We start from the raw sequence: 17,048 nt of genomic DNA, 5'->3' as shown, positions 1-17,048 counted from the left end.
GGTTAGTTTGGTTAAGTGCATGCTGTCAATTAGTCTTGGCAAAGCAACATACAAGCCGATGAAACGTGTTGGAGTTGAAGTTTGGCTGATTATGCATTTGAGCAGAGGAAAGCTGAACCACAGTTCGTTACTAGTAGTATTTTTATTTTTTGCTTTTTTTTTTTTTTTTTTCTAGAAATGATTTCATCCTTTAGATGTATAAATGCACAACCAAAATGACAGAAAGGACTCAGAATACTGGGAAGTGACAACTGTGTTTACTGGTTTTGTTGCATTTCTCTCTTGTGCATAGCTGTCATTGTACTTTGTAGGCACAGGCATCACAGTGTTTTATTACCTGCCATGACAAATACAATCTGACTTACAAGGGATGCAGTGAATTGCTTCCTTAATCCTTTTCCACTGTAGCCTGTAGGATTAATTTTGGTGGCAATGTTTGCTTTTGCTTTCTTTGATAAAGGATCATAGCATCGTTTAATGGAGGACTTGATTAATGGATATCTAGATCAGAAATGGAAAAGAAGAGAATAATTTGACTTTTTTCTCTCTTGATGTAAGCAGTTTTAACATAGCGTCCTGTTTTTATACCACTGTGTGGCACTGTCTCAAGCATAAGCTTAATTATTTTTGAAATTAATAGAGTATCAACTTCAATATTTCTGTGATAAATAAAATGGACTATTTAAAAGAAAATGTAGGTCATCTATTATCTATAGCTAAGCTCTATATTGCTGTTTTTTAAAGTTTTATTTTCATTTTGTAGTTAAATTAATAGCATCCATGAAAAACAGATCATCAGTTCTGTTTTAATGATCTGTGACAATGATGTTATAAAGAATTATCTTTTTTTTTTTTTAAGAAATCATCATGAATCATTGTTGATACACATAAGACTACATAGGTAGCATTGATTATTTTCTTTTTTCTTTCTTTTTTTTTTGAGGGGGGACAAGATGCTTCTTAAAATCCCTATCTAATTATATATTAAATTGTATTTTAACAGCCTGGGATGGGATTCTCCCAGGAGGGAGCTGCCGGACTTGCATGTCTCCAGCTCTAAAGTTTTCAAGTGTGAGAGCTGAGGCAGAGAGTGGGGAAAGCAGACTGAGGTGAGATGTCTGAGAAGGAAGGCGTGGTTTGGAAAACAGGAATGGATTTTGGCAGGAGAATATGGGAATTGGGACTGGTTGGGCAACAGTTTGGGACAAGTAGGTACTGGTTGTAAAGGATTGTTGAGAATGAACATGGGAGTCTGAGATTCAGATAATAGCACTAGCTACAGAAGGAGACGAGAATGGCATAGGTCAGGTACTGGGCCATATGAGCAGCTGGAAAGGGTATAAGACAAAAGCATTTTGTCTGTATGGCACATTTAAGTATTTCAGCCTCGGTGTTAATTCTTGTGGGGACTGGTGTTGTGGAACAGCAAGGATAGCACTTGGGGGTCATTCTGTTTTTCACTTGCCCTGTGAGGGAAAACATACGTAATCAAATATGGTGTTGGAAAGACCTTTTGAAGATGGCAATTAAATTCTGCTTCCGTTTTCAGAATGTATGTTACATGTCACTCTGTATCATAAGCTACTTTTTATATAAGAGCATAGTCTCATTTAGTGAGAGAAGCAATGCCACTGCACGAACTATTTGGTATTTTTTCCTGAATTGCTTGGTGTGGAGCCAAAACTTTCTTTTCTACCCACTAGTCAAACAAGGCTTAACAGGCAGGATTATTCAATTCCTTGTAGGTTTTCCTATGACACTTACCACTGCACAGTCACAAAGCTTCACAAACCTTTAATTAACCTTTCCAACACCCCTTTGATATGATTCAATTCAATCATTATTCAGGACCAGAGCCAGCAAATCTTTCTTTACACAAAATGAAGTGAGGTCCTGTGGAAATAAGTAGCCTGTGAGATCATCAAATATGATTATACAGTAAAAGTGTGGAAGGTTGGCAGATAGGGGTTACCTCCAAAAATCCTCTTCTTTACATTTTTAAAATTTGCAGGTGTTTGATTTTCAGTCATTGTGAGACTTTTCAAACAGTTCCCTGTGTTAAAAAATATATAGCAGTATTTATCTTGAAAACCACTTTCTAAGATGTGTAATGGAAACAACACCTCCAGCTCAGTATTTTTGGCCTTTTTTATTCATTATGTTTAATAACCTTTATACTACTTCTGTCTCTAAAAACAAAAGCAAAGAAAACCTGCACAGCTAACAATACTGGCAAAACCAGACTTGGCTCTGGTATGCATGTATGCATTTCAGTTCCATGTAGCTCATAGTGTAGCTTATAGTCAGGGCTGATCACACTTGCTGGATTCCTGCTTCCAAACCAGTTACCAAGGCTGACATAAACTCAATTATGTTGAATATTAAAGTTCTAAACTGAGGGCCTTTGATTTTGAGGATATAAAGCATACTTTCATGCATGATCTGTTCATCTCTTGATTTGTCATCGTTTCAACAAATCAGTAATTCAGACCAATGGAATGATTCCTTATTTAATTGTTCTTACCCAGCCTGAGCAATCATTTCCATGTGACTGTTCAATTTCTCTAATTTCTGTTAGCAGCAAGCCTGGACTTTTGGCAATGACTTTTGGCTTATGTAATTAAGTTTTTGCCTGCCATTTCTCTCCGAAAAAATCTTCTTGTATGTAATTGAAAATGTAGTCTATCTTGAAACTGCACGAACCTCGCTTAAGTGGGATTTTGTATCCTGCCTGATAAGAATCACTTCAGGAAAAGACTCGTGTTCTTCTAGATGTGCACAGCCCTTCTGATGGTTTTCTTTATATTATTTAAGGGTAAGTAAATGGCTTTCTTAAGTTGGGAATTATAATATTGGAAATCTTAAGATGAGTTGATAAAAAGCTTAGCTTGAAATTGAACATGAGTAAAAGCTTCTTTACTGAAGAGGGTGGCTGGGCACTGACAGAGGCTCTCCAGGGCTGTGGTCATGGCCCCAAGCTGCTGGAGTTCAAGAAGCATTCAAACAGTGCTCTCAGAAATACGGTTTAATTTGGGGTGGTCCTGTGTGGAGCCAGGACTTGACAGTCTTTGTGGATCCCTTCCAACTTGAGATATTCTATGATGCTATTATGCTTTCTTTTTCAGATAACTGTAGGAGGTTGTACTTTGTATAGCAAATTAGTTTGCATATTCTTACGTATGCTTGCTGTATTTCATGGTATCGTACTAGCAGGATGACTCTTCTGAAATACGGTCTTGCAATTGCTTAGCCTTATTTTAAAGATTAGTAATTCTCTACTGCCTTATTTCACAATGAGATTGGATTGTTTTGTTTCTAAGCATGTTCCCAAATGGAACTTGATATAGTAAGTGTGAGCCATAATTTTATGCTGTGGGTGGAAGGCTAAACTCAAGAGTTAAGTACAGTGTTCCTTCTGTCCTGCCAAAGTCTAGGTTGGTGAAAGGACAGAGTGAAGTAAAATTCTGTGCAGTGGATATCTGGACAATTTAATTCTAGTTCTGTACTATCATATGGTGATTACCTAGCTTTTAATTAATTCATTCATATTCTTATTTAATTTTTGCTAATATAAAGATAGCAGCATCAGCAGTATTAGGATCCTCATTTAGGATTGGTGTGATACAATTAGAAAAAAAGATATAAATGAAGAAAGTTTGTTCTCTGTGAATAACACAGTACATGCTGGTGTGATATATTTTTAAATGCTGTTGACTTAGAGCTGTTGCTGCCTTTTCTTTTTTCCCCTTGTCACTCAAGGTTCCGTGTATTGCAGATTTTTGATAAACGTGGTTTATGCTTGTATTTTTTAAATCCTAAAGATGGTGTACTGGCCTTACATATGTAAGATAAGCTGAATAAGAAGAAAAGGTTTGATTGACCACAGCAGATTACAGAAGTGACCTACACACCAGCAGCCTAATGGGTGAGAGGTGAGGAGAGTGAATTGAAAGCAGCAGTAATAATGGGACTTAACTGTTTGGATTCATGATAACCAAACAAAAATATACATTGTGATATTCAGACTATCGGGCAAGAAATGTGCAAGGCTAGATGGGCTTAGTTGACAGTTTTTCTCTGCTCACTTGGCTTTTTTCTTGATTGAGAACTGGGATCTATCAGGAGAAGATGTTGAGAATGTTAGGGCTCCTTCCCCCTTAGCCATCAGTCCTGTTGCTAAATAATGTCTCTATTTACCCTGTCCTTTTGAAGGAGGAGTATGTAGATTATTTTAGGCTCAGGATGACTTTGCCTGTCTCTAGCACTCTGGGGAGAAGGTGATGTATTACCAGGTTAACAGAAGCAAGTTTTACGTATCTTAAGTCTCTATTGCTGTAGCTGAGAGGAAGGCTCAGAGAAAGGCAATAAAAGGTCAGGAGGCAGTTGACCAAGACAGAGGGATAAGGCAGTACAAAACTAAAAGCAGGATCTGCTATTCCATTTTTGGGGTATCAGTGCCTCATGTATCCTTTGGTGCTGTGTGTGCTCTGGCTTGTCACTACATACATGTTTGTTAGCACCCAAAACTAGTGAAGCTTTGCAGCTGTAGCTGCTATAGAGGTGAAAAGTCAGAGTGAATTTTAAGGCCTAATATGGAATATGACACTTGGATTAAGATGATCTGGAGCGTTGAGATGTGAGAGAGGATAGGAGGCTCTAAGATGACTGCAGAGTTGAGGCTGATGAGACAAGGAGTTACTTAATGCAGGAAGAAAGGGGTGGATCTCAGAGCAGTTGGAGAGCATGGCTGGTGAGAGTGTTTGGAAGAGTTGGAAGGGAAGAGAGTTAAGTGAGAAGGGATGTTAAGGGAAACGCTTTGACAGCTGAGGAGATTTTGGGGACATTTGGGAATATTTGTATTGTTTGGAACGCGCTGAATTTCAGGAATTGAAAGAGTGGTGGATGTGAGTTTTGGGGAAACTGTGAATAAGAATCACTGAAACAAAAGCCTTTGTTTGTGAAAGGGGGAAGAGGATATTTGCAGTTTTAAAGCACTTTTTGAAAGGGAACTGGAGTTAACACAGACTATTAGTTTCAGCTTTGTGTCTGCCAATGACACCTTGGTCTGGTGACAGGCAGACGCTGACCAGGACTTTCAGTCATGCACAGGGTGACTTCTTTCTGGTAAATCAAATGCTAACATTTGGTTTTAAAATGTGATTTTTAGCACCGCAGGCCCACATTGCTTTTGTACTTTCCCTGTTCTACAGTTGCCTCTTCCATTAAAAATGGTGAGTGACAGTTGTGAGCACTGCGTGCTGTAAGAAAGGCTAGTGCCAGCTGTGCAGAGAAATGATAGGAGATATTTCCAGCTCTCTGACAAAACAGTTAAAGCAAGCTTCCTTTTTTTAAAATGTGAAAACTTTTATTTCAAATCTCTTGTTTCCCTTTCTGACAGGTGGAGTGGGGGCACAAAGTAAGAAAAAATATCTTTTTCCATAGAAAAAATGGAGAGAGATTTTTCAACACTTTCTGTATTTATTTTTGCGATTGAAAATGGCCTTTCTGGAAAGGAAAATGTCTTACCTTGTGTACCTGTCAGACTGGAAGTGGTAACTCTGATCCATTTGAAAAGGCGGGTCTCAGCTTCCAGCAATGTTAGTGCTTGAAAAGGCTTGAGACTATGAACTTCTGAAACTGAGGAAATGTTTTAGAACAGGGTTGTCTTGACTATTGAAAAGCTTTCTCTTAGAAAGAATTATTGGGAGTTTTTTTCTGTACTTCAGAGCCCTGTAAAGTTGTACTTATGGACAACTAGAACTAGAGGAGTGAATACAATTTTTTTTAACACTCTCCATGTGTGATACATAATACGACATGCATGTGTCTGTACATATATATAGTATATATAAACATACTAAATTTTTTTCTTTCTTGTATTATTAGTTTGAATAATGTAAGTATAACATGGAAACCTGTATGCGGTACTTCTTTTTTAAACTATTTTCTTCTGCTTGATCCACAGGACATTAGATCCATCAGCATCTTGAGTAAAGACACAGTTCCCTGGCTAGCTGATTTGTTTTTGTTTAGGATAAGTGTATGTTTTCTTTATTGGTTTTTTTTGGCTGTTTCTTTTTTAAATACGTTATTATGGTAAAATAATTTAAGATAAAATGCTTTTTCTAATAGTAGAGAACAAGACCCTCTAATGGAAAAATATAGTCTTAAAAGTTGAATGAAATTTCTTTTTAACTTAATGAAGCAATAGCTTGAGAGTTATATAATTGGATCCTGTAATAAATGCTTATTAACATTCTCATTCTAATGTCTAGGATAAGTAATTACTGTAATGTTTAAAAGCCAAAATTAATTTGTTTTGTGACAAAAGCTGTAATTGATTGCACTGCATGGTTCTTAGCGCGATAGCATTGGAATTCATTTTTTAAAATCTGACTTATAAGTTTGTTACCTGTGTTGCTTATGCTGCATTCCGTCTTTGTGCAAACAAGGTCAACTGCATACACTTAAGGAGATTTACATACATTGACATGTAAGTTGAGTTAGGCACTGAGTATATCTGATCTCTCGCCAAGCTAGCAATAAAGGGGAAATCTTTTCAAAGACTGTAGCAATCTTACAGCCCTTTGCTTTATTTCAAACCCTGTAATTAGTGGTTTCTGGAAACTGGATTTGCTTCTTCCCAAAGATGAGGGATATGCACAGTAATTTTGAAATCTAGCCTTTAAACATGGTCTGGCTCCTAACTTTCCTAAGTAAAAAGTGTTTTAGATGCCTGAGCATTTCACATCAAGCTGACTTAGGACTGGAATTTTTTTTAATGCGCTCTTTCCAATTTTCTCCCTCCCCTCTCTATCACTTTATATTTTAACTTCTAGGACATGGCAAATTTAACATTCATGTGCATCTGGAGACTCTGATGGCGTATGAGATTCTTTGTAGCTCAAGATAAATTATGTTTCCGATTATCATCAACCCTTCAGAAATTCAAATTAGTATGCAAATAACAGGAAAGATTATCAAGATTTTAATTAGCAACTAACAATTTTCCAACCTAGATAAACAAGATTTATCTGTTACGTATTCTATCTGCATTTTAAAGTGTTTTTAAACCAGCTTAGTAGAATAAAAAACACACCAGTAAATTGTGAGTGGCAAGGTGGTAAGTGGAAATGAAGAATATGTGTTGGTAAATCTGATCTCTGCTGTTCTGTTTGAACAAGTAGGAAAAGAATGAAGTCAAGATAAATCAGGTGCTAGTGAATGCATGTAGACCACGGAACCAGTCACCTCATTCATCACCTCCACTGTCCTGCAGTTCTCTACAACTGTAAAATAGATATTTAGTATTAGAACAATCAGCAGAACTTTGCATACTGCTACTTACCATTCACTAGAATGCTTGTAAAAAAAAAAACAAAACAAACAAAAAAAAACTACAAGCTTTGGAACAAGCAGACATTACAGATTTTGTGCCACAGTAAGAGATCAGGTCACAAAGGTGTAGCGGGCCAAAGTCCTGGGTCAGTGTGATCCAATTGATGGAAGCAAAGTGGGTTGCTACCTGAATTGCCAGCTGCTTTTTTCTGGATATGAGAGGTACTTCCAGAAGCAGGAACTGCTGTCAGTGGCATCATGTACTGCCTCCTGTGCCCATTTTCTATTTTGATCCCGAGAGCTGGTGCTGCTAGGAAATAAAGTGAGATTTGCTGTGAATTGTCTGTATTTACCCCCGCTTCTTCTATCCTCAAACCTTTTTCTTACTTCACAGTACCATACTGTTGTGTGGTACAACAGTAAAGTGAGTTTATCCTGGGGTAGGAGATAAATAATGCTTTCTGCAAGCAGCTTCCTTGTCATCTAGCTCTGAATTTCCTGCGTGTTTCGTACGTGTTAGCTCTGTCTTTTTATTGTATTCAAAAGCACACACTTCATCTTGCTTAGATGATTTTTTTTTTTCCGTGTAAAGTATATTGTAACAACATTTAAGAATGTTGTTGATAAGAGGAGCAAGTCTGCAACTGAGTATCAGGAAAAGGAACAGTGTTATTTTTTCCTTCAGGCACATCGCCACCTAGCAGCTGCTAACTAAAAATCTCTTTCAGTTGAAAGGAAAAGGTAGAACTTGTATCTGAAATACTCTCACTTAACTCCTCCAACCTCTTTCGTTTCATAAGTTGACATATCAACTAGGTGATAGATCATAAAAGCCTTTCCAACCTCAGAAGCTGTAATATCTATTGTTGCCCATGCAGAAATGGGAGTCAAATGGGGTAATACTGCGTGGGCTTCTACATCAGTTAGTTACTCTTCTATTAAGACTATATTTTTGTCTCTTAGTTGCAAAATTGGTCATTGTCAGAATGGTGTTCTGTGCTGATGATCATCAAGAATGAAATCTGAGTATGTGTCCAAGTGAGCAGATTGCAGATATTTCCACGACAGCGTTGATTCTCAGTGAGTGCTGTACATTTTTCCATTGAAAGATGGTGTGTGGCATGGAGTGTGAACCAAAGCTGTTTGTGTGGGCTCTTCAGTGCTACTGCCTAAGACAGTAGCAAGAATGAGAGAAGAGAGTGAGGAGGCAGGCAGGAGGGGAAAATCATGGAAGAGAGGTGGAGGACTGGTCAGGCTTGAGGACATGAGAGCAGCTCTATATTTTTAAATGCTGTAAAAATCATATCAACTCTTACTGTCAAATCTAGTATTATGGATGTGATATATGCAGGAATTGTCATTTTTTCCTACATTCAGGTAATCAATACACAAGTACAAATTAACTTTTTAAGAAGATTCCTGTTATTGCTTAAATAAATGAGATTTATATATTTTTATAGTAGAAGAGTACCACCAGTATTTAGGAACCAGTAAGTGACTCAGTAATGTATGTGCTCTGTATGTTGTTGAAAGGACATGTTTGACAATTTTTTTTTTAAATCTGAAAAATGCTCTCTTCTGTTCACCAGCCATGATTATGTCAGTCACCCTGGTTATGTCAGTACCAGTGTTCTTGTTGGGTCAAGCATTTGCTTTCACGATGTATCTCCTGATTGTCCTTCTCTGGTCTGCATTGGAGTGGTCTTGTCCATAAGCTAGATTCTGTTGAGAGCTGATGGAGGCTCACCAAGAGTGCTCGTATGTGCTCCAGCTGCTAAGGGGTCTTGGTCCATTTAACCAAACATAAGCTAGTCCAGAGAAGGTATATGGAGTTTACATGCTGAGTCCGCTGTGCCAGCTGCTTCTGTAGATGTACCACTGTATTCTGCAAGAGGGAAACCTTTGTTTTATTGTAGAAAAGGCAATCTTGTCTAACTCCACCTTAATGCAGACACTAGCTGTCAAAGTATGTATTTGGTCCCCTGGTTTTGATAACCATGATTTACCTACTTAATAGAACCACTTTTGTTTTGCTTTCCTTGCCTCAGAATTCTTCCATGGAAAGGCATTCCTACGTGAAGGCTGTCTTTGCTTTCTCTACTGAAAGTGAATTTGAAGATCACAAAGAGGTTGAATTATCTCATCTGTTTATGTGGGCTAATTAGAGTCAAATTTGATGTACTTAGAATGTGAAGTCCGGAGTGATTCAGAAGGATGTTACGTGGATTTTCAGTTACCTCTAGGGGATGCTGTTGTGTTAAAAGTTCCCTTGTACTAAACATATTATATATAGCTTTGGGTATTTATTTGCCATATGGAATAAAAGAGCATGCAATACTAAGAAAAGTGCTTTAGATAATATCACATAGAGATAGTGTGGCGCGTAACTGTGGTAGCAACTATCAATTTATGGAAAAAGAAGTAAGAACTATCCTGGGGTAGTGTGAATAACTATGTATGTCACATCTAACCAGCACTGATTGATTTCAGCTCAGTAAAGGTATCTCAGACTGGTGAAGTGTGTGATGGTGGTACTGATATAATCAGTAAGAATTCCTTATTAGTGTATGGATAATGATACAGAGCAGTTAGTGATTTATAGGTAATATACAATACTGCTTTTCCAAACAATTTGAAGAAAAAGTTATATTTGAATGTAGAGGGGAATTTACACTGGACTTTGAACTACATTGTCCTTGTATAGCTAAAACATTAAATGCAGACTACTACTCTAAAGTTTAGAGTATTATGTTCCTTCATCATCTCTAGTTCCTGTAAAACTTCTAAGTATTCTAAACAGGAAAAATTAAATGCTTTTCTCTTCTTATCTTTTCTAAGGATCCATAAATTGTTGCTAATGATGCAAATTCAGTGATGAGGTCAATATTAAAAACTGTACTTAGCACTAATATTTTCCACAAAAGTTTTGAAATGCTTACATAAGGAACTTGCATTTCATGCTGAAGAAACTTGTTTCTTTTTGCTAACATTGTAGGTATAGATTTTTGTCTCAGTTTGTAACTTCAAACACTAACACTTCTCTTCATGCTCTTATTAAGTGGCAATGTATAACACTAATGCAACTAAAGCAACAGCTTGGAATCTTGTACATGCACAACATGATCTGCTACTTAAAACTTCTGGCCCCTATACTTGAAAATGATAATGTTCTTCATTAAAATAATTTATCTTACTAGAAAGCACTGTGTATTACTTTGGTCAGGAGATGCGTGATGTCAACTTAAACAGTAACAAGTCCTGTGAGGCAAAAAAACCAACAGCAACCCTTCTATTAAATGCTATCTGAGAAATGTATTGTTACTTCAGCATTGAGCTTTTTGACTGTGTTAGTCTTAAAGATTAACAATACTTCTAGTAAGGAGAGTGCCTTTTTTTGCATATTTTTGCAAATAATCAATAAAAGACTTACAGACCTTCATCTTCTCAGTAATGCAGATTTTCTTTTAGGTAGCTTATTTCCTGAAGTAATGAATTCAGCATTCTTCAGTGGACATCCTCCTTCAAATGAAAAATGTAGGTAGATAGCTCGCAGGACTGTTTCTCATGTTTGAAGGAAGGAGAAACCTTATTTGAGCTCTGGAGAATCTTCCTTGGAGATACATTTCTTACTCCTATTTATCAGTAGTATCTTCACTTGAATTGCCTAGTCTCCCTGAAATAACCATAGTGTTCAAGTAGCACTTTTCAAAATGCTGTGGTAAAATGCTTCTGTAAAGCACTAACAAAGCAGAGGAATTCCCAAAGTGGAAATTAAAGTTTGTTATTGATTCTCACTGACTGTGTGCTCTCCTGTATACCATTAAAATTCTCCTTCCTAGGAAGTCAGGGAAGAATTACTGTCCAATTCAAAGAGCAGAGAGAAGTAGAAGCAAGATTAGGACTCCATTAGCCTTTTTGTTTGTCTTAGATCAAACTTCTCTGGAATTTATTTCTCTATTTCTGTTAAATCAGCCTTCAGGTGTTGATTAGCCACAGGAAGTGCGAACTGATACCTGCCAGGTTAGCACATGCTTGCCTCCATGCAGATGTTCTGCCCTCCCTGAATGAGTCACGCACATCTGTACAGGCAGCGCCAGCCTTTGTGGTCAAGGTTAGAACTGCAGAAGTGCTGACCGCATCCTGGGATGGGACCAACTGCTGTAGAAACCTCCATCGTCTGCGCCACTTCATGCGGAACTGCAGCAATAGCTAACAACCCAAACAGAATTTTTGACAGCTAATATACCCAAAAGGAATCAAATGTAGTGACGTATTGGTTGAATGGCAGCAGTTTGTGTAAGCGCATGGTACCCGTGCACACAGGTATGTCACGTTTCCCTAACCAGCTGCCTGTGTCAGACCACAGCTGCCGTTCTGCTCTGCCACTCTTACATAGCATTCTTTTTCACTGCAACGGTACAGGGCAACGTCTGAGGCCACACTGGGAACTAAGAGAGCTAACGAATGTGAGGAGATGGCCGCGCCGTGCAGTGCTGGTGCAACAGTCAGGCTGCTGCCCACACGGAGGCCTCCCGGCAGCCGTGCCGCCCTCGCTTCTCGCTCGCGGTGGCAGCGCTGCTTCCTGTCAGGGCGGCTCTGACATGGTCCCTGCTGCACAGGCCCCTTCTGTGCAGGCTCTCCACCTCCTCCTTCTCTTTCTTTCAAACACTCAGTGCATTTAGAGCCTGATCTTGTACAGAAAATATCCCTGACATTTGAAGAGCTCCAGGGATTCACTGAGCATGCTCAGTCTTCCCCGCCTGATAGAGAGAGGAAGCTGGTTTACATACGAGTCATACCAAGCATAGCCTGCATGTCAGTGCAGTTAACTTGCAGCGGGCTGTGAGGAGAACTAGTGTGTCTTTGTCCTAGGAAATTTCCCTTGTTTCTGTTCGTCTTTTTTTTTTAATTTTGAAAAAAGACTTGAAAAGTTTTCAGACAGTTTTCTTTGTACTGAAGGACGCAATATACTTTTAGTTTGCAAAGTTTGGAAGGGAGTCTGTGTGTTTTAATCCCTCCAACTTTCCTTTAATATACTTTGTTTTGATTAGCGAAGGCTGGGCCTTGTGCTAGTGAAGTTTCGGGGGCCGGGAGCGTCCTCAACACCGTTTGCCTGGCTTCCTTCTCCCTGAATCTGGGTGAAAGCAAACAAGCTGGTCTTTTTTGCTAGCCCGATAAATGCTATTTATGAAGATGGACCTGTTGAACTACCAATACTTGGACAAGATGAACAACAATATTGGCATTCTGTGCTACGAAGGTAATGCTTTCATTTCACAAAGCTCTTTTGTTGGGTGTGTTTTATGTTGTTTGTAAGCATGGATTTTCCTCCTGAAAGGAGATCTCTACAGTTGGCTTTAAGATACCTCACAGTCTGTGTTGTTAGTACGGCTTTGTTTAAGGGAAGGACATTTTTGTTTTTTTTTTTTCCTATTCACGTAATTTTTTTTTCCTGTATTTTTTTTTTTCTTGAAGATAACATTAGTTGGATTCATTTAAAGGGCTGTGTTCTTCTGTGACTGCTATGCAGAGTGTTTGTTGGTAATGTCTGCAGCTGCAAAGGAAATAGTTTTTAAAATGGGTGTAGGTATTAATTTACATTTCTGCTTGTAATCCTACCTAGCAGTTAGGCACTGCCACTTTTAGGGGGAGACGCTTTTGTACAGTGTAGCTCGAAATAATTTTTACATCGATTCAGCAGTTGGGTCGCAAACAATGAAGAGTTTGAGTGCACAGCCATGGGGCTCACAGAGGCGCCGTGCTGCAGAGCACAGAGTAGCCCATTGTTTGACTTCTCATTTCCTGCACAGCTCAGAGAAAGCCCTGGCTGCGAGATGCCTCCCCCTCCTCCATCGCGCACACCCCTCCTTTCCCAAGAACCACCCCACGCTCCCGTCCCCTGTGGAAAGAATTACACAACTAGTTGGAAAATGTAATTTTTTCTCTCTGCTGGACTCTGAATTTTACCTATGCTGTCTCCAGCTAATGTAGGTTGGCATTTGCTCTTCATTTTGTAAGCATTAATAGTCCTGTTTTGAAGTTGCCTGAGGTAATAGAGTAAAATAAGTTTCTTAATCTTAGTGGAGTTTTATCTACGTGCAGTTTGAAGAAGTGGTTATGGCTTGGCTTTGACTGGAAAGAAAGGCACCACAGAGCTAATTCGGCTTGGCAATAGAACTGTTTTTGCTGTAGCCACACACAAGCCTTGCAGAAATCTTTCTTCTGATTCAGCAGGAACATTTTCCGTGTTCATTTGGAAAATAAACTTGCTGTAGTTGTTAGGGAAGAAACAATAAGGAATACACGTAGGAATAGAAAATAGGAATAGACCTATTCATATGTTCAAAAAAAGGACTAGGCCAGAAGTCAGAGAGCTGAGCTTCTCTTTGGAAAATAACATCTTCTCTAACATTAAATCAGAATGGACACATTTCTTTCCTTTGGGAAATGGAGGAGTTCCCTATAGGACTGTTAATATTTGATTCTTTTGTTGTTGTTGTTCTTTCATTTTCTTTCCTGCTCAAATATGGAGATACTTGCTTGAATAAAGCTGTTTTAAAAAAGATTGAGCATTCATATCAGTACTGAGTAATCCAGAACTGAGATAGTGCAAGACTAGTTGAACTTTAAAGTTCTTTCCTACCTGTGTTTTCTTCATTATAGTTAGAGGACTAATTAAGAAAAGACAACTTGAAGGATCCTTTAACTTTTCATTGCTCTCTGTAGTAAGCAATGCTTTCTTTGGAGGCCAGTGACAACTTCTGATAAAGACCATGAAGTTTGCTTAAAATTCTACTTATGTGGTACATGTTCCTGAATGTTTTGTTGTCTAAGGCAAAAAAACCTGTAGTTTTGGCTCACTAGTTCAATTCATTAGAATTATTCCTAATTTTAATGGGTGATTCTTTCCAGATCCCTTTTTCCACCCTTTTCTCCATTAATTGTTATTTGAATAGATCTTAGGTTTAGATGTTAAAAGCTGCTCAGAGTACTCTACTATAGCAGTCTTTGTTTAGCTGAAACATCTGTTGCTATTTTCCTTATTATGGAAGTTAACATTTTTAACACTAAAGTAAACACACAAAAAATGAGAAAAAAAAAAAAGCAAAAATTCAGTGGTGTTTATAGTGAGGTGTTTATATCCCAGTGGTTTAAAAAGTATAAACAGTCACTGACAACATCTGCACTGAACTGTAAGGGTGTTTTAGAGATGCCCACAGATCTTCTTCAGCCATAGTATTTATTCTGTAAGAGTTGTATCAGCTGTGATGGATCTTGTCTTTTCAAGGACACTGCTGTAATAGTAAATACATTGAGAACAAAATGCCTTTTCAGACTCAATTAATTAGGATTTATTGAAGGTCATACTTGAACTACTTATTAGTAGATGTCTTCCTAAAAAGTACTCTTGCTGATGTAGACACAAATATTTTGTGAAAATAGGTTTGAAATTTCAGTAGAAAGAATTATATGTCTTATCTGGATTCATACTATATATATAAACCTATATCCTATAGGAAATAAGTGAGATGACTTCCTTATTCCTTTAGATTCTCTCCTGAAGTTCTTGCTGTTCCTTATTGGGAGAATTTGTTTGCTGGTGAAATGTACCATTGTCGTTTTATAATGTTTACTCTATTTTAAACTTCAACCTCCAGTCACGAGCCACTGGAACTATGTGCCATTGATTTGTAGCTGTTGCTCATATGCAAGAGATGCCCTGATGTTTAAGAAATGGGAAAAGTTCTTCCATTCAGTGCCCTTGACAGTTCTTTAGTTCAACATGGAATAGAAGTGCATAGTTTGCATAGCGTGAGGAGTCCTCCTTGGTTTTGCCCAGCAAGAATTACAGATAGCAATATGTAGTCTGCAAGTTTTAGGCTACTGAGTTAATGTCAGCATTTGGTTAGTCGTCTTTGATAGGTTCAGGAAACCTCAGATTTGTCTTAATTTCATTCCATTCGTAAGAAATAGTGTCATGATCACACTTCAGTGAGTATGAGACCATTTATTCACAGAGTGCCATTCATTTCATAAAACATATTTCTCATTTTGCCTTACTCAGTGGAGGTTTACGGGAAGAGGGCATAATCATGACTAATATAGATGGGATCTGCTTTATGGACAGAACATTGGCTTTTTGTGAGCTGGGGGGAAAATGGCAGATCTAGAAATTCTGCTGTTAACCCCAAAGAAGGGGTTGATGTCTCTCTAGGAGCACTTTGTACTCCTAGCTGGAGTTGACAGTTTTTTGAAACATAAGATATATTTTTAAGATTATTTATAATACATGGTCAAACATTGGCACATGTTGTCAATCTTTGTGCAGTCTTTCTGTGAAGATAATTCGCAGCCCTCAGCAACCCGTCCTAGTTGACCCTGGTTTTGTGCAGGAGGTTTGGACTTGATGATCTCCAGACATGACTTCCAGCCTGAGCTCTCTTTGATTCTGTAATATGATGGAAGACTTTGCACATGTGTGTAATTAAGACAATTCCAGCCAGCATAAAAATTATAACCAAGGATGAGGTGAGAGTTTTTGAATAGGAGTTCATAACTTAGAACCACAGAGTAAGTCATTTCCTTTCCTCAGGATGGTTAGTTCCATGCTGCTAACTTGTGTCCTTTTGAGCTTTCTCTCAATATTATTTGTTTTGAGCTTCTCATGATGCTTTGTGATAAAATCTCATTTCTAAGTGATGCTTTTGGAGGAAAACCTCAATTTTAATAACATGACCTTTTTAACGAATTGCATTTATAAAAAAAAGCGAACTTTTGAGTTTTCACCTTTGAGCTTTAGTGAAAGCTAAAATTCCAAATGAGACTGGTTTTCAATGATTGAAAAGTGATAGTACTATTAGCATTTCAAGCAACTTACTGTAATTGTGCAGTAGAAAGGAAGAAATAATTACAGATGCTTGTTGACTCAGCATCTTGATACTAATTTTTAGTGGGAATACATCTGACATCCTCCAAAACATTTGCTGCCAGTTGCCAGCAATGGCTGGCTTAATGAGTAGTGCTTTCAGATCACTGTTTTCTTCCTAATGAGCTTAGAGACATCAGAAAACTCTTGGGAGACTGTTGTCCTCGCTGAGGTGAAGAGGCCATGAAACGGAGCCATTCTGTACCAGTCTGGCATTCCCAGTGCTTCATATCGAATAACAAGCACTTGATCTGGGCATGTATTCCGAGGTAGAACATCTGTATCTTGTTTTGCAATGGAAACTCACTTAACTTTAGCTTAATATTCTTTCTCTGAAAGCCTTGTGTGTGAGGTAATGGCAAGAGGGCTTTGGGTTAAACAAAAACAAATCACAGGTGATTGTGCTCTTTGACTAATCCAGGGGCACTGTAGCCAGTTCTGGCTCCCTGTTTCAAATAGAGTATGTATGAGAAGGTGCAGTCTCCAAGTAAAAGATTTGTTTCATTTTGTTGTTTATCTAAGGGACTGTACAGATGGTTGTATGTTGGAAGGCAGATTTCTGTCTTCCTTCCTCACTCGCATTTTCAAATGCTTTGTGTTATTACTGCATTCTCAAGGCTTGAACGGCTGTGCTGGGAAAGGTATAAAGAAATGCAATAAGATGCTAAGAAATCCCCCAGGCATGTTATGAGACTTGGAGCACTTGAAATACTTATACAGGGTTCTCTGGACAGTCCAGAAGACTGGAGTTTTTTAATGAAGAAAATTGGATCCAGATTTATTA

The 17,048-nt window shown here is 38.1% G+C and overlaps 1 protein-coding gene across 2 annotated transcripts in view; it reads left to right on the top strand.

Moving 5' to 3' along the window:
• VGLL4 (vestigial like family member 4) overlaps window positions 1-17,048 on the top strand; it is a 72,803-nt gene that overhangs the window by 15,625 nt on the left and 40,130 nt on the right. Inside the window, exon 1 of one of the 2 annotated variants that reach the window (XM_019620022.2) lies at window positions 12,020-12,598. The exons of the other annotated variant lie outside the window; for it this stretch is intronic. Coding sequence (XP_019475567.1) covers window positions 12,517-12,598 — 82 coding nt within the window. The 5' untranslated portion in view covers window positions 12,020-12,516. Of the gene's footprint in view, window positions 1-12,019; window positions 12,599-17,048 lie in introns of those variants that run through there. 2 annotated transcript variants of the gene reach the window in all.

The sequence above is a fragment of the Meleagris gallopavo genome, chromosome 14 (assembly GCF_000146605.3).
Source record: "Meleagris gallopavo isolate NT-WF06-2002-E0010 breed Aviagen turkey brand Nicholas breeding stock chromosome 14, Turkey_5.1, whole genome shotgun sequence".
Classification (NCBI taxonomy): Eukaryota; Metazoa; Chordata; class Aves; order Galliformes; family Phasianidae; genus Meleagris; species Meleagris gallopavo.
The sequence above is the reverse complement of the archived record's forward strand: the minus strand, read 5'-3'. Positions and strand labels throughout refer to the sequence as shown.